General features: G+C 42.2%; 1 protein-coding gene across 1 annotated transcript in view; it reads right to left on the minus strand.

Moving 5' to 3' along the window:
• lrba (LPS responsive beige-like anchor protein) overlaps window positions 1–23362 on the minus strand; it is a 196431-nt gene that overhangs the window by 126102 nt on the left and 46967 nt on the right. The window contains exons 20-29 of the mRNA XM_039799595.1: window positions 21874–21997; window positions 21574–21766; window positions 13657–15040; window positions 13352–13535; window positions 12498–12651; window positions 11194–11374; window positions 7898–8028; window positions 6979–7086; window positions 6714–6855; window positions 5953–6310 (exon numbers count right to left, since the gene is read on the minus strand). Of these exons, the coding sequence (XP_039655529.1) occupies window positions 5953–6310; window positions 6714–6855; window positions 6979–7086; window positions 7898–8028; window positions 11194–11374; window positions 12498–12651; window positions 13352–13535; window positions 13657–15040; window positions 21574–21766; window positions 21874–21997 (2959 nt within the window). The remainder of the gene's footprint in view (window positions 1–5952; window positions 6311–6713; window positions 6856–6978; window positions 7087–7897; window positions 8029–11193; window positions 11375–12497; window positions 12652–13351; window positions 13536–13656; window positions 15041–21573; window positions 21767–21873; window positions 21998–23362) is intronic.

Consider the following 23362-nt stretch of genomic DNA (forward strand, 5'->3'; position numbering starts at 1 on the left):
GCAGCCGTACAAAATCTTGGCCTGAAAAAAAAAATCTGTCCAAACATCGCCAAGTTTCCTAATTTCACAATCTAGAACAGAAAATATGTGATTAAAGTCAATAAGACAGGAAATACTGAGAATCTGCCGAATGTTTGATTCCAGCTTTCGATGCTCGATTATTATAAGCACTTAATTCTACACACATTTCCGCTGGTATTCAAAAAGTATTGAGGTTTGATACCAGGTTTAGCGTGGGTTAGGTTTTACATTCACTAATAAAATGACTAAAAACAACTTCTATATCAGTTGAGCACAAATGCCTGATCGTTGACAGCTAGCTTACATTTCTAAACACAGTTATCTATGCAATGATAATGCTGCGTCTTTAAAAGGCCCTCTGTAAAGTAACAAGAAGCGTTTCACGTAGTGATGTGCTACAACTGAGTGGAGTTCAATTCCCAGCCGGCGAACAGCAGATGGGAGGAGAGCGGCATGCAGATAAGCTGTCAGTTTAGACCAGGGCTCTGACAGACAACTGGCCATATCAAAAGAGAGCCTGGCCCTGCTTATCAGCGCTGACACAGGGGAAGCAGGGTCTAATCACTGGGCTACTGCTCCCTCTCAGAAACACAAACCAATGCAGGCTCACCAAGATATGCAAGCAAACATCAAATGCAGAAAATCTGAATATGGGAAGAAAAGAATGGCAGGATACAGACAAAAGAGGCCAACATGCATTCCTGCATGTTGCCAGAGTCAGTGTGTATGCACGCTTTCATTGCACACACAGACACACACACACACACACACACACACAAACAGACAGACACACACAAGAGGATAGTTGGGTCTGGCTCCCTGTGGTGCAGACAGATAACTGGCTGCAGTATCAAAGGCTGTTCTCAGTTGATTTAAGGCAGGTGATCAGATCTATTAAAAGTTACTGTGAATGTTAAACCCTGACAGCTGACCTTTGCTTCGAGTGATCTATGACTTAAGAATAATAGAGCTGCATACGGATCCCAGTGGCTTGACAGTTGTGTTTAAAATACAAACACACACTGAAAAGGTCCAGAGTGATACATAAAAAAACTGAAGTAGTGATTGGTCGGAATGAAATTAGTATCGATAGCCACGAGGGATGGAGATAAAAGTTTCTGGTAACTTTTTTTTTCCTGTTCTGATAGTGAGTGGGCTGCAGAGTGGTATCAGGGGAACAATGGTGGCGCTGACGTGAAGCACCCCAGGTGTCAACAGCAGGGGAGGGAGACAGAGGCCCCCTGGTGTGTGGAGGCCGGTGAGAGTGTGCGAATGGTGTGAATGTGTCCAAAGATATTTGAATATATGCATAATGAGAGTACAAATAAATGCATGAGTGCACAAGTGTGTGCGAGTCTGCCAGTGAACATGTCTGTGTATGTGTTTGGCCTTCCATCTGTTCCCCAGCAAAGGCCCAGTGAATTATTCAGCAGGTCATTAGCCACACTTATCACGAGTGGGCCGCCCCAGTCGATTAATCAGCCGTCAGCGGCCCCACTCAACCCACAACAGGAGCCATGGGCAGAGTGCGTGCGTGTGTGTTTGTGTGTTGAGGCTGAATTATTTAAAGGCTTTAATCTACAATGGATAAGTGCAGTAAACACTGTTATTCCAGTAATCTCTGCTATTTCAGGTAAAACAAGTGCAAGAATGAGTAACAAAGTGTCAGTGCTGTAGGTGTGTGTGCGTGTGTGTGTAAAAATACCATTCTCCAGAGTGTTAACAGAGCCAACTCATGTGAGGGAGAGGAGTATACACCCCAGCAAAGCATTGACCTGCCCTTTCAGCCTCGTTTCATGCAACCCTGTGCATGTCAATGTTCAAAATGTTATTCGTTGACATGCACACTGACACATTTGCATGAGCATACTACTTTCAAATCAACTGATTAAGTTCACAGCATCTCAAGCTGTGATTGGATGATGATGGCTTGTGTGGGAGGGGCATTAACTTGATGACATCAGTGATTAATGATTGGAGCAACTGGGACCTAAGGGGCCTACAAAGTATGGAAATAGAATCTCAATGTTTTTAATGTGTGTTTGTGAGTGTGTGAGTACAAGGACTGGACATACAGTAAGTATGCATGCACGCATGGTGTTTGCATCAGAAATGCATTGGTTTGGATGTTATTTATTCAGAACAAACTTTGTGGCAGAACGTTTTACTTTGTTAACTACCTTATACATTGTGTGGATATGTATGTACATACTTATATGTATGTGCAAGTGTATTTGTATAGGCAAATACTGTAGGCACTGTAGTGCAGCCCTTATCTTGTAACCTAGAGAGGCATCTTGGGAGGTATCGTGCCATGGGCCTTTATGTGAATTCTGTGTTTATGTCTAGTGTTGTTGGTGAATAAATCACTTTAAAAAAAGACATGCAGGGTACTAATACCACAATAATACAACACCGTACAGTATATGTGAAAGAGCCAGGCTGATATATTAGCAGAGCTAATATTGGCTTGGTTTTTGTAGGGAGACATAGTAAGGTAATAAGATTAATGTTTTATAGGATACATTCTAAATGTGCTTTAAGCCTTATTTTTCTTCATTCAAGTTTAAAATACTTTTTGCTGTATATGGTTTAATTTGTAGTTTGATTATTTATTAGGCTTCTAGTGAGATTTACAGTTGAAAAAGGGACTGTTATCTTAAAATGTACCATTATGGTAATATTTATTGTTAAGATATCTTTTTCACAACGTTTTAATAATTTTTGAGGGATTATGGCCAAAAATGTTTGTTAAGTGTTTGCATAAATACATATTGGCTGTAGGCATGGGCCGGTTCCAAGGTATACCACAGTTTGAAAAAGTCAAGGTTTCAAAACCACTGACATTTTCCGTCATACAGCTCCAGGTATGAGCTGGTTTTCGTGAGTGGTCAAGGAGAGAAACTGCAGTTTAGAAATCCCTCTCCCTGCCAGTGTTTAAAAATAAAATACATTGTGTTCAATGAAAAAGAAAATGTTTTTTTTTACCCAGACATTTAAAAAAAATAATACACTTTAAAGCTGTAATTGCAATACCGTGAAATTTTTGCTGAAGGTTATCATACCTTCAGAATCTTATACCGGCCCATGCCTAATTGGCTGATGTATACTGTGGCTATTGAATTTTTTTCCCGTTCTTCTCGAATATTGATATGTTAAACAATGTCAGCCACCAAAACAACATATTGATTAGGCTTTAACTTGAGGCTCAAAAACTAAAAGTAACTTTAAGAAAACCTATAGTTTAGGTCTGCTGTCTGCTTGTAACAATCTTAATAACACATAAAAATGCCCATTTGTTTTTTTACAGCCAACATCAACAACAGGTTAAAAAAAGAGTGGATTACTTTGATGCAGGATCACTAGTAAGCTCGTTTCAGGTGTATCACAGAAGGTTTTTGGAACTTGTATGAACCCCCGTGCTGAACACTTGCTTTGCAGAATCTCACTTTTTTGAAGTGGGATTTAGAAATTGTAAAGGGAGCTAAATCTGTCCCCTTTCAGTTGTGTTTGTGTCCGTCTTCCTAAGCAGTACATTTACAACACTTCAGCATCAACACAACTCATCTGTACATCAACTCTCACATGCATGCGGAGTCTGCTGCCAGGAATGCAAACAACCGCACCATGTATATCCCAATGTCTAACACTCACATATTCTGCAGAACCATGCGGTCTAAATCATCAGCTTGTACAATGACACTGTTTAGTTCTGGTTAGTGTCAGCAAATATTTGCAGACTGGCTGTCATAACAGGGGCATAGCTGAGAAATGGATGGGAGAAATACAGCAGGTCTCCACTAGTAAATAAATCAGTAGGGATACTTCACCCCTTGACCAACCCCCCCCCCCCGGTTTTTATCTGGGAGAGCCCAGCTTCGTTCATACATTGGTCTCGTAAATCCAGCCCTCTGGGTAAGAGGAAAGTTGCCATGTTCTGGCAGGAGATGTCAGTGCAGAACATCAGCTCTGGCTTGTACTGGTGTCACTGGGAGGCTTACTGGTTAGTGGGAGATGCCGAGCGGTGATAGAGTCCTTACAGCAAGATAATAAACATAGAACATGTCTACATGCGTGGTAGGTAGAATTGGTAAGGGCAAGGACTAGAGACAGCGGGCTGATAAAGAGTGGTAACCTCAGGAGATAAGGGAATAAATATATGCACAAAGCCAGTGAAGGATATGGATAGTAGGCTAGTTTTGACCAAGAGACATCCAAACAATTTGGCACCTCGGCAGTGAGGTCTGAGACTGGGGGAACATCAGGAGTCTGGGTAGAAGAAAGGCACACTGGAAATTGTCAATTTTGACATTTTATAGACTCAACAACCAAATGAGAAAAAAGCTAGATTAAAAAGGATAAGGCAGATGATATTCTATATTTTGTCGTCAACATTCCACAAAAAGACCAAAACCAACGATGAATTAACCTACTATATACTTGTAACGCATTATTATAGCGCATTATATTTACGTCAAGTAAGTCTCTGTAGGAACCAATGAGCTTGGGGCTGAGAGCCAGACAGGGTTGGGAAGTTGGAAATTATTGGGAAAAAAAAAAAAAAAAATGTACTGTTGGTTTTGGCGTTTTTCCATGAGATGTGTTAACAATATCAAAAATATAGAAAATTGCCAGGCTCATTCTTCAACTGATAAAATAAGTATTAATTACAGCCTTACAACGTGTTCATGTGTGCACATCCTCAGAGGCTTTTATTTCCTCTTAAAAAGGGAGCCGGGGTGTAGTTTGCCGTCTGTGCCAGGCCTGTATACCTTGCATGAAGAGGCTCCCATAGGCAACGAGCGAGCTGTTAGTCTATGTTCTCCAGCTCTCCTGACGTCCACTCTCCCTACTGAGTGTGCGCAGCGGACAGGAGCCAGTCTAATCCCCCTGATATGAGGAGCGCCCTGAGACCTGACAAAGCATTCCTCAGATAAAGACACGCGATCACAGAGATGCCCTGGAATTCCCACAGTTGGGGGGTAGGCAGACTGTGTGTTTGTGAGAGCGAGAGAAACAGAAACGGAGAAATGTTTTCCACAGTACATGAGAACCTTGACTTGACATCACCCCCATGGAGACTTCCTTCTCCCCCTTCTCCCATCTCGCTTTCTCTCTCTCTGTCAGTCCCCCCCCGTTTGTGAATGTCTGTCTCAGAATCAACGCTCCAAATGCAAACCAGACCGGTGACCATCCTCTCTCACCTGGGCCCGTCTGTGGCTTCAGTACCAGGCTCTGCTTTTGAAGCCTTACTCCTGACTGTTTACCCCTGCACCTCCAAAAAGCAAATTATACAGCTTTTATGCCAGGAAAAGGGGGATACCGCTTCAAATGTTAGACAGGGAGAGACGAGCAGCAGGAGAGATGAAAAAGAAAACCGTTAAATATCAGTGAGACAGTGAAAAGAAGCCGCTTCCTGCCAGCTTCGTCTTTTCATCCCAGACATGACTCCTGTTTTCCTTAAGACAGGTTCTTTGTGAGGGGGTTTGCTTGGGATGAGGACTAACATCGACAGCTCAAAGACAGAACAATGGGAGTAAAGGGGAAAGAGTTGGAGACTAAGATTCCCCCCTGGTTCAAAAGGGTTTCTGTTACAGAGTGTTTTTTCCGAGATCCACCTCCTCTGAGGATACCAAGCTGAGATGTCTTCAAGGTCTGACTTTCAAAAGTCCCCTGCAGGTAGGTTGGGATAAATGGTATGAAACTGTCAACTGTGAAGCTTGAGAATCACAAGCGTATTTGCACCACGTGGGCTCTTGAGAAACTGATGAAGCTGTCAGGTCTGCACCGGAGGACTTTTACAACAGATGTTTTCCCACAATCACCAACGTGCAGAGCAGAAAAATATGATTTTCTACAAATAGTGTGGTAGTATATGTGTATGTCGAGCCTTTTTTTTTTTTTTTTTTTTTTTTTAACCTGAGCTCTCACCTATCAAAGGAGCGGAACTGCAGGGATGATTGTCTGGCCGCATCGCCCACGCTCCCTAGAAAGGACGGTGGCAGCAGACTGGGGTCCACCATGATATCATCAGCTGGAGCGCTCACAAGGCTGCGCAGAATGTCCTTCACATTCTTGCCCTTTGAATCGGCGGGCAGAGAAGGTCTGACCTCAGAAGACAGTGTAGACAGGGCCTCTGAGACGGCGTCTGGACCGTGAGTCACGCCAGAGGATGACAGGTCTGCCTCGCTTGCGGCGGTTGAGGTGTGGTCGTCACCGATGCCCGAGTCATACCGCCGGATAGAAACCCCATTCTCCACTTCTAGTCCACCAGAAATGGCACCGCTGTCTAAGAAGACACAAGTTACAAAAGAAGAAATGTGAGCAATAAAGCCACGCCATATAAGAGATTATTTACTGTGGTTCCCCACAATGGGTCACATGATGAAAAATTCACACACCCACAAAAACCTTTTCTCAGTTATTTGCCTTATTTTCTTATTCTTCAGCCAATTCTCTGCTTTTTTTCCCTTATTCTATAGTTAAAAACTGAGTAGTGCAATACTGTATAGATTCAACAGCCTCTCACAATTATTCAAATGCAGAATTTAAAAAGGGGTCTTAAGTCCTGTACATAAAGCTTTGTATTTAGGAGTCAAAAGCAGAGAAAACATTACAGATTGCAGTATTATCTTCCTTCGCAGATACATATTTCAGATGGGTTTTTTTTTGTCTTTGGAGCTGCTCTATACCTGTGCTCCTGGCAGACTGGGATCTCTGAGGGTGTTTCTTGTCATTGTGGGGCTCCAGGATGTCGCGGTACTTAGACACCATGAGGACTGAGATGAAGTAGACAACAGCAAGCGCCAGAAACTGAGCCTGCTTACTGTCCTCCTGAAACAAACAAAATACACTAAACGATCTCTGTCTTCAAAGCAGCGATAGCCATTTTAAATGCCGCTGTTATGCACGCGGTGGGCCTGTACGTTGCACGAATGTGTTTTCTGTACAACTCACGATATCTCTGAAGACGACAGCCCTGAGGCGGTTAATGTCCATGTCCTGAAGAAGCCGGTCCAGGTCTCTGACTGGAGACATCCCACCTGTCACCGCATCAACAGGACTCTGCATGCACAAAAATCAAACATGTACCACATAAAATCATTCCCATCATTCTCTCCAAGTGGAACGCAAGCAGCACATGCACTTTTACACCAATCAGGATGTTTATTAATCCATGTGCACTTCATGGAGTAGGGTAAGGTTTCACAGCTTAGAGAAGCTATCCCTCCTGGGATCATGTCCTTAACATAATGGCTTTTCTATAGAGCCACTGCATTATAAATGAGCTTTAACACCCGGTTCAGGGAAGAACAACATGACTTTACTGGAAGTCACTGTATCAAATCAAAAGGGCCAATGACAAAAGGCCTTGTCTAGTGTCAAATATAGCAACCAGTGTGGTAATATAATAAGACATGAGCTAATGCAATAGCACTAGGTTGTTGTTGGTGAGCAGGACAAAGGGCAAAGCTCCTGGTTTACTATCGAGTACAGGAAAAGGGCAAAAAGGAAAATGTAGTTATTTTCAAGTAGGGGGAAAAAAACTTCAGTATGAGAGTGGATTTATAATGTTTTTTTTGGGTATTTTAAGTGAAATGATTTCACATATTTAAAACAGCAAAGGATGTTTTGAAAATGTGCAAGGTTGCAACTTTTCTTACAACTGTTCCTTGCTTTATTCACAGAATGAATTTAACACACACACACACACACACACACACACACACACACACACACACACACACACACACACACACACACACACACACACACACACACACACACACACGAGGAGTCAAGTTCAGGATTATAAGGGCTTGAAACAAAAGTGGGGAATGACACCAGCAGTGAGGAGATGATTTGGATTACTTGCCTGCGCGGCTGCAGACATGGCTCCTCCAAGCCCAGTGCTGGGCATGGCTGTGCCGCGGGCTGAGGCTTCTGCGCCATGCTTAACTTGGGCTTGTTGACACTCCAGACAGTTTCTCACTGCCATAGCACACACTGGGGAGGGATGGAGAAAGATACATTATGAGACATCATATAAATAAAGTCATTTTCAAAAGAAACATGTAGAAGCATTATGCTGAAGTCTAAAAAGAGATGGCACCCAAAGCAAATGCACAAAAGAAATAAGAGAAATCTCGGCTTATGAACTGAAAAAACAGGAGCTGCTGAGAGAGACAAAAAAACAAAGGAGAAAAAGTGGGGCCATGACAAGGTCAGTGCTCTGGCCAACTCTGGCAGCATCGTTCACTCTTCCCTGCTCCACCTCTCCTCCCAGGGTCACAGTGCAAGGGTGTGCTCTTGAATCACATCCACTGTGTGCAGCTCCCATAACAAATGACACTGCTAGGTTGTGCACGTGCTGAGTAGGCAGCAAAGATACGTCCTTTGTCGCAAAAGAAAATCTCGTGGTCCGACAACTTTATGTGGGTTCAAAACTGGCACGCTTACCATTTGTAATCTAATGTGCCGCCCGTCTGTTGGAGCCCCTCCCAACCCCCAACCGCTCTGTACTTGACAACTGACAAATGTTAATTCTGAGACATTTAGATTACGAAGGAGGGAATTATTCTGTCTGGAAATGGGCTCGCTTTTTCCATTAGGACTACTGTTTCATACGACCATTTATAAAAAGAGAGGGGGGAGGGAGTGGTGGAGATGCTAAAACCTTGTTACAGTCTTCCAAAATCAGATTAGGTGCCAGCAATGGGGAACGCATACCTCATCAAATATTCATTTCATAACGGCTGCTTTTCTAAAACTGGACATGTAGTACGCTGGCATCATTTTCCAGCAAAAACCCCCAACTGCCGCAACGATAGTTGGACAATGTCTGAGAGGAGAAGTGCTCTTTGTATAACAAGTTTGCATTTTGAAAGCCATTTTGTTTGCAACCTTTACTGTAATGAGCATCTAAAAGCAAAAACTGATACCTGGATATGCTCCACTACATATATGGAGCAAAGTTTTAATTTTATTTATTTAAATCAGTGTAGAAAGCAAGTGTGTGTGTGTGTGTGTGTGTGTGTGTGTGTGTGTGTGTGTGTGTGTGTGTGTGTGTGTGTGTGTGTGTGTGTGTTGAAGGTGCACCACATAAAATGAATAATGGAAGAATTTCAATATCTTTTATTCAGCTAGAGTGTGGCTCGGCTTCAGATGCTGTCAGAGGAAACTGTAATAGCCGGGAACAGAAGGCAGAAAAAGGCCTCGGGCTACACTGCAGTACAGTACAGCCAAGGCCATTATGTAGAACTCACTATATCATGATAGCAGCCATTTTAGAGTGTTGCCATGCAGTGGGGTTATAATAACAAGATAAGAGAGTGCTGATACGCGCAGAGTGAAAGAGCCGAGGGAATGAGAGCAGCGGCTGGAGATGGAGAGGAAGACGGAGAGGGAGAAGGGAGGGTCAAAAAGGCTACAGGGAGCCATGACTGAGGCTAATACGAGGGGCTACTGCCGGCTGATATGAGGTGGATCGATGAACAGGGGAGGACAGAGGGCTCGGTAAAAGGAGGAGATAAAAGACTGAAATTCAGAGAGGGGATGCAGATTTAGTACAAACCCCAATTCCAATGAAGTTGGGACGTGGTGTAAAACGTAAATAAAAACAGAATACAATGATTTGCAAATCCTTTTCAACCTATATTCAATTTAATACACTACAAAGACTAGACATTTAATGTTCAAACCAATAAACTCAACAAATATTCACTCATTTGCTATAGAAATAAACTTTACTTACTCATTTTGAATTTGATGCCTGCAACACGTTCCAAAAAAAGCTGGGACAGGGACAACAAAAGACTGGGAAAGTTGAGGAACGCTCAAAAAAAACAAAACACCTGTTTGGAACATCCCATAGGTGAACAGGATAATGGGCCTTTTTCACAGCAGACATTTTGACTTGTCATAGTAGGAAAAGCACCGCTGAAATTGATAACCTTAACGATGGCTCAATTCCATCAAGTGTCCCAGTAAGCTATTTCAGTGAGTCAGCGTGCACAATACCAGGGCCTCTCCTAAGTGGAACACAGCCATCATTAATGGTTTTGAATATGCCTGTGCTCTTCCTACTATGACATGTCAACATGTCTGCCGTGAAAAAGGCCTATTGGTCATGATTGGGTATTAAAGCGCCCATATTATGCTCATTTTCAGGTTCATAACTGTATTTTAAGGTTGTACCAGAATAGGTTTACATGGTTTAATTTTCAAAAAACACCATATTGTTGTTGTACTGCACAGCTCTCTCTCACTGTTGCAGATCCTCTTTTCACCTGGTTTCTGTTTTAGCTACAGAGTGAGACCTCTTTTCATCTTCTTCTTCTGTACTATCTTTGACTGCACTCGCACATGCGCAGTAGCTCAAATGTAGATCATGTCAGCTAGCTAACTCTAGAGACAGTAAAAGAAAGCCTGTTTCTCCAACTTTGGTCAGTTACGAGGCAGGATTAGCTGGGAGACTTCTAAATGAGGGCGCACATGTAAGTAGTTCTTTTGTAGATTATGGTTAACTTGTGTGTGTTGTAGCAGTGCTTTGCTATTGAGAACGACGTAGCATGCTAGCGTTAGTCGGCTAACGCTAGCATTAGCCGGGCGCCTACCATGCTGCAATGGTTGTGGTTAGCCAGCTCATTTCGGACTGTGACGTCACAGTCCGAGGCCGATTTGAACAGCTCACTAGGAGACTGAAAGCAGGACACATCAAAACTACAAAAGTGTCTACTCCAAAACAGCATGGATGGATTTTTTTCAAAGTTTGTATGTGTGTGGAAGCACCAGAGACACAAAAGAACACCCCAAATCCCAGAAAAAGTGTTTTTTTCATAATATGGGCACTTTAAAAAAAAAGGAGCATCCCTAAAAGGCTCAGTCGGACACAAACAAGGATGGGGCGAGATTCAATTGAATATAGGTTGAAAAGGATTTGCAACTCATTGTATTCTGTTTTTATTTACGTTTACGTGCCCCAACTTCATTGGAATTGGGCGTTTGTAGAAAGACAGCTAAACAAAGAAATAGCGGGGATTCACAAAATAAAAGAAGTAGACCGACAAAAGGTTAAAAATCAAATGATTGTGTTATGAATATGAATAATGAGTCTCTTAAAAACAAAAAGAGACAGATCAAGGAACAAAAGAAAAACATCAGCGTGCGTACCGAGGCGAAGGCACTGCCGCAGGATGCCTCCTGACGACATGTTTTTCTCAGCTTCTATCTCCGTGAAGTTGAGCGAGCTGGCAAAGATGAGGACATCCACGAGGTTGATGAGGCGCTGTAAGAAGGTGACCGAAGCCTCCACCGCCAAGCCTTGGGATGATTCAATGTTCTCCAGCTCGTGCTGGTAGTAGAGAGAGGGAAGTTCACAAAGTAATTAATGGATGAGTAAGAGTTGAAGTAAAAAACAAAAAACATCCTCTTATTTGCGTAAATTAATTTTATTTAGACTAGATTAAGTGCAGGTTGATTTTAAAAGATAATAACTATATAGTACTATGTCTAGTCACTGTGTTGCTTTGTATGAATAATAAAAAAAAAATACATAAAACGAAGAAAAAAAACAGTATCTTTATCTCAAATGTATAATATAAAAAAAAAAAAAGTTTTGCTTGTAAGAAAACATTAGTTAATTCTTGACCTGTAAAAAAATAAAACGTTTTAGATTCACTTACTGAAAAAGTGACATTACATTTAAAATGATTTAACACTTACTTACAAAATTACTTGCCATATAAAGGAAATTCTCAAAAACATGGACATTATACAATACTCAAAACATTGGAACAGAGCTACAAATGTAGCAATTAAGGGTAGGAAAATAATATATAAAAATAATGCTGCTATAAATGCAATGTATGTAAGGAGTATATGTGACAGCTATACTAATCACACATCCCGACAGGAGAACATTTCAAACTGGAATTTGTTACATCCAGTTTTAAATTTGGTTACAGACCAAACACAACTGAATGAAATTGAATTAACATGGAATTGAACTTCAACCGGTCATTTACAGAGGGAAAAAAAATCATGTAAGAGAGCAGCAGTCACTGAGATCAGACAACACAAAAACAAACTAACAACGTTAGGAGGCAGCTAACGGTGGTCTAATGTGATTGGGAAAGGTCAATTTGGATGGATAACTTTTTGCGATTGGAGCCAGTAACTATATATACACAGCAACAGTTAAGTGCACACACCCATCACAACACACACACACAGACCCGTCATTGACATAATGCATTCCCTACCCCTTACCCTAACCTTAACCATCACAACTAAATGCCTAACCTTAACCCTTACCATAACCTAATTCTTTCCTTAATCCTAAAACCAAGTCTTAACCCTCAAACAGCCCTTTAAACTTGTGGGGTCCAGCATTTTGGCCCCACAAAGCTGTCGGGGCCCCACAAGTATAGTGGACTCCCAGTTTCTGGACCACGCACCCACCCACACACACTTACAGAGGAAGAGGTGGCAGCAGAGAGCAGAGGTAAAATGCCTCCACAAGCCATGATGAGGTTGTCCACCACCTGGGAGATGAGGTGAATACTGTTGTGGACAAACACGACGTTCTCGCTGCTGTTCACAAAGTCCAAAATTGTCTTTGTGGAGTGACTGAGAGGCAGAGGACAAAAATGACACTTTGTTAACAAAACACAACGGAAAATACTGTGTGGTATTTTGACTACCTTAAATTAAGAACAAGTTATTGTATTTGTCTCTAAATAGCAGTGGCTTGCCTACATATCAGAATGTTCTTAGTTGTTGTTAACTGCTAATATTTAAGGATAAAAATATCCTACGTATCCTATCTTTGCAAAAACATTTCCTGTGCTTTGGTCTACATCTCATCAAGTGTCCTCAATGGGGCATGAATTCCAAAGCTTCCCCAGGGACTCAATTCTTAGTTTAATGTAACCTGAAGTACTGCTTTGTGCAAAGATTGTGGCTACTATAAATACTTCTGATTCCCATTTCTATACCGATATCTATTTTTGCCTTTAAATCCTAAATATGCAAAGAAAAAATCCCTCACTTTGAAGCATTTTTAAATAATAAAGTTTATAATGGGACGTACTTCACATTGCATTTACAAGCAAAAATCAATAGTGAAATCTTTCCAGTAACAAAACAAAGACTTGGGAAGGACTCTTACAGGCACCACTTGATTAGGAGAAGGCCTGTTAGATGAAATCTTCGGTCTCCTCCCCAGACGCACAACAAGCCAATAAATCTCTATTCCAGTCAATCAATTAACAAAATAATTGTAAGCTAAAGCATTAGTAAAGTCAGAGTCAGCAGATGGTTACCCTACCTCCTCCACATCTGGACATCTGTCTCAATAGAGAAGAGCAGGTCAGCGAGGAGGCGTTGGTGCATGTGGGACCAGCGGAACTCTGGGATACGAAACATTGTGGAACGAGGGGCCGAAGCGCTGCCCTCTCTCTGCTGACCTGAAGTCCCTCCTGCTGCTGCTGCCGCCGCCGCCGCCGGGCTGGCTCGTTTCCTACAGCGAGACAGCGTTAACATATAGGTTTAGAACTGAAAGCAAAAATTATCAAATCTATAGAACGACATTTAGTGAAAAATCTAAAGTAGAGAAAACTGAAAAAACTATGCATACTGGTGTAGAGGTCTCCTTTAACTCGAGTCGCTCGGTGTCTAAGGCCACATTGGACACATCCAGTCGGGCAATTTTGATCTCTTTGGTCTTGCTGACAGAGTCTGCACTCTTCTGGGTGTCGGAGCTGGGGGCGGCTGTGGGACCAGCCGGGGTCTCTAATGGCTGGCTAGGTGAGGTGGAGTCCGATGCTGGCGCAACCTCCTGGGCTGCAGAGGGCGGTGTGGTGTCCGAGTGCTGCTGGTCTGCAGTAGCAGTATTAGGGAGGGATGAAGAGTGCTCCTCTTCAACTTTTTCTTTGGGTGGTTCTGCCACACTTTGTTCGGGTGTTTCAGCTGGAGGAGTCTGACTCTCCAAACCAGAGGCCCCTTTCTCCTCAGTTTCACTCTCTTCAGTTTTTTCTTGCATCCCAACCTCCTGCTTCTCGTCCTTTTCTTCGTCTGTCGTCATCTCGCGACCTTCCTGGTCATCTTTCTTGCCTTCACCATCTTCATGTGTATCTTCCTCCTTTTTTCCGCCGTCCTCCACTTCCTCTCCGGTGGTAGCTGATGCATAAGAGGACTCCTCTTGGCTATCATCGGCGTCACTTGGGTGGATCTGGTCACTGACCGAGGACATGTCAACCAGGTCCTCGAAGACGGAGGCTCCACTCAGCACGCTGTTGTGCAACAAGGCCGCAGCCTCGGGGGATGTTTGGTCCGTCTTGCCATCTTGTTTTGAAGCCATTGCCAGTTCCGCATCTGCTTCATTCAAAGAGCCTTCTGGAGCGGAGCTTGATGATTCAACTTTGATAGGTCCAGATTTTTCCTCATCTCTTACAGATGTTGTAGCAGAGTCTCCAATCTCTTCCATTGCTTTTGCGTCATCCGTTTCAGGCTGGTCGCTAAGTGACGCGTGTAGATCATCAGTGTTCTTGTCAGTGGAGGTCTGTTCACTCGGTTTCTCTTTATCCGTTTTTTGGGTCACAGTAGCTTCAGTCTCTTTTCCATCATCCCTGGAGGCCTCCTTGGAAGACTCCTGAACCGACTTCTGCTCTTCTTCTTCTTCTTCTTCTTCTTCTACTTCTTCTTCTGCCCTGGCCAGGATGTTGGAGACGGTGATGGATGCGTGTCCCCTTCCATCAGCAGCCTCCGGTGTGCTGGAAGTGACGGTGGAACTAGATGCTGGGTCAGGGGACTTCGGGGGCAGCTTGTCCACTGTGAGCTCAATGACAGTGGAAGGGGCCGTCTCCTCTGCAGGCGGCCCGTTAAGAGATTCCGTGGTTTCCGAGCTTTGGCTGACGCCAGAGATGGTTCGGATTGTGTTCAGAGAGCCTGCAGACTCCTGACGCTGGTACTGACGGAACATACGGGACAGATTCTCTTTGTGCTGCTCAAAGGTGACCTGCAAACACAAGCGGGTATACGGTCAATTGTATGAAACACTTCCACCAATCTACCTAATTGGTCTTCTCTTTAATCAAAAGATAATTCAGATGTATTACAACTTGGGTTTTACCTTTGTAGTTTTGGTCATCATTTCAAAATTGTGATGCCATTTTACTTACCAAAGTAATTGTTAAGACCTGACAACACAGTGACACTGCTACAATGAAGTCGAGTAGTAAGACGATCAAATAAGTTGTAAACAAGACAGCTTCCAGACTATTTATACTACTTTATTTGGAGTTAAAACTTAAAGTGAGTGCACACAACACACTATAACAATTAGCACAGTAGGTTAAAGTGGAACCAGAGTTGGTCTGTGAACTGTGATGGATGCTAAAAAAAAAAAAAAAAAAAAAAGGGACTTCCACAAAAGTTTGGCTAACCTGGGGTTTTGTTTAAACCCTTCATGATAGTCTAACCACTCGTGTTTCTTGCCCCATTAAAACATCCCCAAACATCTTGGTGACTGTAGTTTTTTTAGTACTAGTAGGAAGTACAGCCAAAACTATGAAAAAAAGAAAAAGAAATAAGACCCAAATTGCCAAACCAGAATGATCCTTTAGGTGTACGTTCTGTAATACTATGCTTTTGTTTGAGAATGCAGAAAAAGAATCATTAAATGTACTGATAATCGTAAAACGAAAAATCACCACCGCCATTTTAGTCAATGATACAGGTCATAAACCTATTAAACAATACACTTTCAGCAGTTACTATGAAGTACCAGTAGTTTTACATAAAAAGTCCAACAAATGCCCTCACATATTTTCCCATCTCATCTTATCAAATAAACCTCCCTCTCTCTAGCTGATATCCATTGGTTTACACTTTCAGCCTTTTACTTAATTATCTCTCCATGTGTCACATCATGCCCCAACATCCTGTTTCATCTGAACACATCACATTAGAAAAGCTAGATATTCTCAAAAGGCTCTTTAGTTGTTAGCTTGTTACTGCATCTAACCACTGGGACCATTTGTGGCTTACTGTGCCATATTTAAAACTTTTCCCCTCTCTCATGCGCCGCTGCCCACGGCCTATTAACCTCTATCAGTCTTCTTACATCTGATATGGGTAGACCAGACTGCTAGTCTATAACGACATTGGTCTGCAGTGGCATTTGAGGAAGAGCCCATCCATGTAAGCAGTCATAGATTAGCAGTAGATACTATTAGTGTGTGTCCGCTAGCTGTGCTGAGTGCGTGTCCAGCATCGGCAAATCCTCCCACGCCTAATTTAAGACCCTGCATTAATCACTGGGCTTGGAGGACAGAAAGTCAAAGATGGGTTGGTGATGGAGGGGGGGGTGGAACTAGACCCACTTTGCTTCTTTTTCACCTGAGGCTGTTTAGACAGAGGGGGAGAGAGAGACAGAGAGAGAGAGAGAGAGAGATCAAAAGAAAGAAAATAAATACGAAATTGCAAAAGGAGGAAGAGGACGAGAGGGAGTCATTGAGAGTGGAATAAAGGAAAGGCAGAGAAAGAAGCTGATTATTTGTAATTAATTAGGCGTTATTGTTCTAAATTAGCCTGCTACATGGGTGCTCATTAATCTTCTGTAGTGGGAAGCAGTGATTGGTAATCCATAGCTGTTTTCAGAGTGCACAGCCTGTTCTAAATGCGCCAGTAGTCAGTCTCTTTCTCTCTTCCTCCCTCATTCCCAGTGATCACACAGCAAGACCTTCTACCCCATTAGTTTGAGCTTAATTTGACATTTAGCATTTTTTAGCAATTAAAAGGCTGCATTCAGACTGCATCTCTATGGAAATTATGCGGGAGAGCGCTACAGAACATAACGTCATAGATTCAGGACGCAGTCTGTACATTAAGATGATGTATGTTGGCCTTAAATAGGGCTCTGTAACAGATCCAGTTACCATTAGACAGAGGTAGTATATGTCTCTGTGGTTTTTAAAAGAGCGCTTAGCTTTGCTAATATAGAAACTGCCTTGGGTGGCTAGGACATCAGCGCTGATCTAATCTAATTTCATTCTACTCCATGACTCAGCCCGGGCCTCAGTGGGGTATGGGAAAATGTTATGGTAATGTACAAAAACATGGTGGGCTTTTCTAATGTGACAGGTAACATGGTATTAACTGGGCGCAGCATGGCCGGATCATACAAAATGCTTTGGAGGGAGGGGGGGGGGGGCAAACTATAATGAACAAGATGACATTGCAAAACTTTACTATGGAAAGTTTCTGTAGTTTCACTTCCCACAGTACTATTGAAAAATGAAGTATCTCACAAACAAAAATCTTTACAAAATAAAATCTTTTTTCCTGCAGTCAAACAAGACCTGCGATCACATTTCCAAAGCTATCTATACATAATCTAGACCCTCAATTGTCCCCATGGCTGTGCTGTATAGCTGATCTAGAATAAGCAACGCACACCCCCCCACAACCTGTTCAGGGTGGCAAAGCGCTGATCTTGGGAGACCCCCACAGTAGGAGCCTGGGAGTCCCTGTTTAGATAAATAGATAGAGAGCAACCACAAAACAAAGGGGAAATGGGGAGGGCAGCATGGCTCTAATCCGATTAGCTAAATGCAATTCCTCCTCCAAAATCAATGTCATCTGCTACTGCGGTGCTGGCCGGGTGGTTTTCGCTCTTGTTCACAATATCTTCCTTTCTAACTCGTTGTAAAAACATTTTTCTTCGCAGTTTTTTTCTCCCATCTGATTCAGTGATATGCATACAATCTTTATCTGTAATTTCTATCACAACCATGGGAAGCCAATCTTGCCCAAAAGGCCCTTCAGGATACTTTACAATAAAATAGTTTTAAGCCAACCAGTCAAAATCATGGGGTTTACATCGGTTGATTATTAAGCATACATGGATCCTAGTACTGGCAATTGGCTCTCTGGATAGTATAGACAACACTTGATGCGTGGCTATTATCTAGGCAATATTCTCACCTTTGTCCACTTGTCAGTGTATCTATCTAAAACTCTTTGCCAAGAACCACAGCTTGTGTGTAATGTCTCAATGTCCCCAGAGGGCAAAATCGGCATGGTCAAACTATTCTGCATTTCTCCATAAACAGAAAAGGAGCGATTAGCTACGATTAAACTAAATTCTGCTACTAAATTACCAGCTCATAATGTCTATTATATTTTGTCAAAGATCTGTTGGCTTATTACTGCTCATATTTATCTTTGTGCTAAAACGTCTGACAGGTATAATGAAGTTAGCTGACAGTGGGAGTCTGAAGGACGGAGGGACCTTCATGCCCCGATCTCTCTGTTTTGGAGTTCTCCCTGTTCTCAAACTGATTTGTGTGCAAAGATGGACATGGGGCACCTTGGGTGGGTGTGTGGGCTGAGAGTGGGAGGGCTGTCGTGTCAGCGTGCCCACCTGCAGGAACATCTGTCTACTCAGAGAGACGCTTATGCAGATACACTAACTTCCTAATGACTGACATATAAAAAGATACACACAGAAACAGACTAAGCAACCCAATGCACACATCATAGCCGGGTTGTTAGTGCCTCTTGCTAATCCATGCTTTGACAGTAGACAATAAATAAAGCCTGTGGATGATCAGTAAACCATCTCAATTCAAGGCAACGGAAGAACTGCGTGAGCTCTTACTGCAGAGCTCATTTGACGTTGGACAGCGACAAAGCAATTTGAGCCAATCATACCTCACTACTGTTTTCAGCATGGCTAAAAGTCACATTTTTACACCTACAGATTGGTATGAATGAACAAAAACTAAAAAGATCTGAAAAATATGTGGTCCATATGGTCATTCTGCTCAGGTGATAGGCTACACCCAACAAGAAGAATAAGTCAAACTTAAAATCTTAAAAGCACAGCTGCAAATAAGGAGTTGGATGTACCAAGTTTAATATATCCAATAGTATGAGCAAAAACCTAAGTATTATACTAGTAAACTTTAGTTTTTATCTAGATCAAATGTAATGTATCAAATGTAATGTATGTATGAGATAAAACACAATTATGGGTTAATAGAAAATGCAGTACAAAGATTCTCAGTCATGGACGAAACCTCAACTAGAAAGCGGTGGAAACACACATTCAGCATGAGACATATTATCTCTATACATGCCAAACTGACAACTTTAGCACGGATGAAACAAGGCAAACTAATTCATAAAGTCTATGTAGAGGAGAAGTGTGCAAATACGATTTTTGAATGCATACATGCACTTATCAAGAGGCTCCCAGTGGGCTGGTTGTATTTATGAGGCCTTGTTTCTCTGATTGTTCTCGTACGGTTCCGATGAATATTCAATGGGCTCGAAAAGAAGAGCCCAAGAGAAAACGAGGGCAAAGAGAAAATGTGCCTGGTAACACACACACACACACACCCCTGCAGCAGTGGGAGGAGAGAGCAACAGTGACAAACAGCTTTGGTGCTACAAAGGTGGCAGGAAATCTATCAAACGGGACAATAAAATTGCAATTGAGTTTCTTTAGCTTTTTTTTATAGCAGATGCATGCATCTCGGTGGCTAGCACCCGCTGCAACTATCCCGAGTCACAGGCGGGGTCCATGCACTGCGCGTGCATTTGTGTGCGTGTTTGTGTATCTCGCATCTTAGAAGTGCATGGGTTTATTCACACACACACACACACACACACACACACACACACACACACACACACACACACACACACACACACACACACACACACACACACACACACACACACACACACACACACACACACACACACGTGAAATTCTGTTGTTAGACGAGAACTGGGCATTGTAACTAGAGCCAAGAAGAAACAGCATTAATCTTGTGCAATTACAGGAAAAAAGGCAATTACAGCCTGTCGTGTACAAAGAACTATAAGCAATTTCTGCACTACATCAAACTAGACACTTTGCTATGCCGAAAAGTGAGACCCCAACACACTGCATACACAATATGAACAGATAAAACAAGAACAAAACAAATCCTACATGGATAAAATGTACATAAATAGCAGATACCTCTGAAATATATTATATTTACACTAATATTATTTACATTATATTATTTATTTTTCTGTCTGTGTTGTTATACTTAAGATGTGAATTAAAAACAATGTTTTTTGGGCTATTTCAGGTTAATATTTAATGACAGAACAATACAGTTAAGTATGCAGAACCTCTGTTGTTGTACAGTACATACATATGTTGAATTTTCACTGTCCCATAATGGGCCCTCATCTTTGTGACCCTCTTGCATCAAATATTGTCCTCGAAATACTAAATGTGTAAAATTCCCTTAGACCTTCATTTGTACGTTGTATGTTTTATTTTTCACTGCAGGTTAGTTCTACAGTGTTCAGAGAGACACTGACGGTTCAGAGCATCCAGCATACAGCACACACCACCCTGCTAACTGCTGCCTTCATTTTGGTCATCTCCCAGGCAGTGTGTCTCTGCCCCCTACTGGACGACAACACTCACAGCAGCCGACGCTGCAGTGAAGCATCTCATATCACTCTCAATCAAGTACTTCTTTAACTCACCCTTCAATCTGCAAGGCTTTAAAAAAAAAAAAATAATAATAATAATACAGACCACAATCTGACACCAACCTCAATTACTTCACTGGTTTGGAACAGGGGGCCGTAATAGGATATCAACAGTTAATTTCTAAAGCAGTATTTTGAATTCAGCTTTTGGAAATAAGAAGTGCCAGAAGTTTATTTTTTATCTGTGCAATGTGAAAGAGAGAGACTCTATAAATAAATAAAGAGTGGAAGTGCTGATGCACTCTTTCACATTGGTTTATACTGCAACTAGCTTTTAAATTATAGTCACTGTATGGCTTCCATAGCTTAATCTGATGGGCACTGAGAGGCAAGGTTCAATTACCATGCTAGCCTACACTGCGAGTTAGAGGGTTAGACGATAATGCTCTCTAATTTCTTTTTTGATGAATTGCATTATGTCAGATAAACATACGGGTGACAGAGCTGATGGCTTTGACTGAATACTGCTTTCCATTTGGCTGGAATCAAACTGAGGAGGGCGGCTACGGTTACAGTAATGTGGTGACTGTTTAGGTTGATAATACTAAAGCAAGGTGTGTGTGTGTGTGTGTGTGTGTGTGTGTGTGTGTGTGTGTGTGTGTGTGTGTGTGTGTGTGTGTGTGTGTGTGTGTGTGTGTGTGTGTGTGTGTGTCTCTGTTCTTGTGTTTACTACAGAGAGATAAAGAGTGTGCGAGTTAAACCGAAGAGAAGCAGAACACAAAAAACTGTAAAAATGAAACAGATGAGGAGATAAAACAAGATCCACAGAAAGATAAACAAAGCTGTGTCTGACCTGTGTGTGTGTGTGTGTGTGTGTCTGACCGTGTGTGTGTGTGTGTGTGTGTGTGTCTGACCTGTGTGTGTGTGTGTGTCTGACCTCTGTGTGTGTGTGTGTGTGTGTGTGTGTGTGTGTGTGTGTGTGTGTGTGTGTGTGTGTGTGTGTGTGTGTGTGTGTGTGTGTGTGTGTGTAATGAGCGCTCTGACCTTGGAGTGGGTGATTGACAGGGTGTCCACCCAGACGCGCCAGCCGCCCCACTCATATTTGATGGCGTGGTAGAGCAGGATGCGGAAGATGGCGTACACCATCTCTGTGATTTTCTGCTCCTCGCTGTTTTGCGGGTTGATGAAGCACAGAGAGAGCATCCACTCTTGCCACACCGAGCACTGCAGCAGGCTCCTAAAACAAACAAAAAAAGTACACAGAATATGTAGTGCTGCATGTGAACACTGTGTGGACTGGTGTGTGATGCAGTTCTCCATCTTGTGAAGTGGTTGAATTCTTACCTGCGGTTCTCTCGGCTGTTATTGAACAGTTTGATCATGTCTGACAGAAAGACCTTGCGCACCTCCATGCTCTCGGGGGATGGGGGAGAACTCTTCAGCAGAGCAGCGATTACCTTCAGAATTTCTAGAAATATTAACAGAAACGTATCCATTCGGTTTAAGGATTTAGGTTACAAAAAAAAACATTTACAGTAAATAATTTAAGAAAATATCAAAATACTTCCAACTGTTTAGAGTGCATGTCTGTGTTGTTCATTTTGTAATATAACACATTAAACTGTAACAAAGTTGTATTTTTAAGGATTATAATAAAATAAGAAGTTTGGATTTGGAAACTAATAAATAAAACTTGCTTTGTGGCTGCAGAAGGAGAAACTGCACAAATCAACAACTAAATCATACATTGGTCTTAACATGTGCAAATCATTGTGTCATAAACTATCTCAACTCCCAGCTGTACACACCTGAAAATCTGTGCCTGTGGTAAGAAAAACAGAGAATAAAAAAGGAAAAAAAGAAAAAGTCCCGGCCTTGGCATTGATCTTTATCATACTGTAATGGTTTTGGTATTGTTTCAAAATGAGCGAGCCAGAGTCGCAGACCCTTCTGGAAGGCTTGGCTTCGGTTAAACCAAAGAGACTGACTGTTTAGATGAATTATCTAGACAATGTCAGTGTCCATTTACTCGGAGTAGAGAGACGGCGGGGCTTGGATTTCACTTGTCTCTTCAGACCTCGGCGCTAACCGATGCCCCCTTGCCGCAGCAGACTGTTGTGTTGTTTCTACGCCTTAGTCACTCAAATTATGAGTCGCTGAACCTTTACCGCCAGAAAATTACCCCAGCATGTACCGGGAATGAGGATGGAGGGATGGCGTATTCCCTTCGTTTTTTTCCATTTGCTCTTGGTTCCTTTCCCTTGAGTTAATTTGAGGGAAACGGTACTTCCTCGGTTTGTTTGATTGGCTCTGACGTTACTAAAGACTGCAATCAGGGGGCCATTTTGGGAGTTTGTCGCAGATTAAATCAAGAGAATGCACGGCAAAGGAGAAACAGACCACCGCTCTGTGCTCCATAGAATGTGCTCATATGTACAAACCCATACAGGGTTTCTATGATATATACCGCCTGTCTAGGCTGGTTGGGTAGGAGAGTTTTTAACACAACAAAGGCTTAAGATAATCAATGTGTGACTACAGCAGGACCTTGTCAGATTAAGGCTGGTTGGAAGTAAACCTTGGTTGTGATTATACCGAGTGCTTGGATTTCAAACTGATTAAAGCTGTCTTGCAAGCGTGTGCACAAAAGGTGCATGTATGTGTGGAAGCACTGGTATAAAGAAAAAACATTGTTTGTTTGTTTTTTTAAAAGAGAAGGAGAGGTTTTCTCTTCTCGAAAGCTGAAATGAATACTTAACATTTCAACATATGAAAAGATTTTGTGAGCCGACGTGAAATTGGAGGTAAGTTAACGACCTGAAAATATAAAATG

This window comes from Perca fluviatilis, chromosome 1 (genome assembly GCF_010015445.1).
Source record: "Perca fluviatilis chromosome 1, GENO_Pfluv_1.0, whole genome shotgun sequence".
NCBI lineage: Eukaryota > Metazoa > Chordata > Actinopteri > Perciformes > Percidae > Perca > Perca fluviatilis.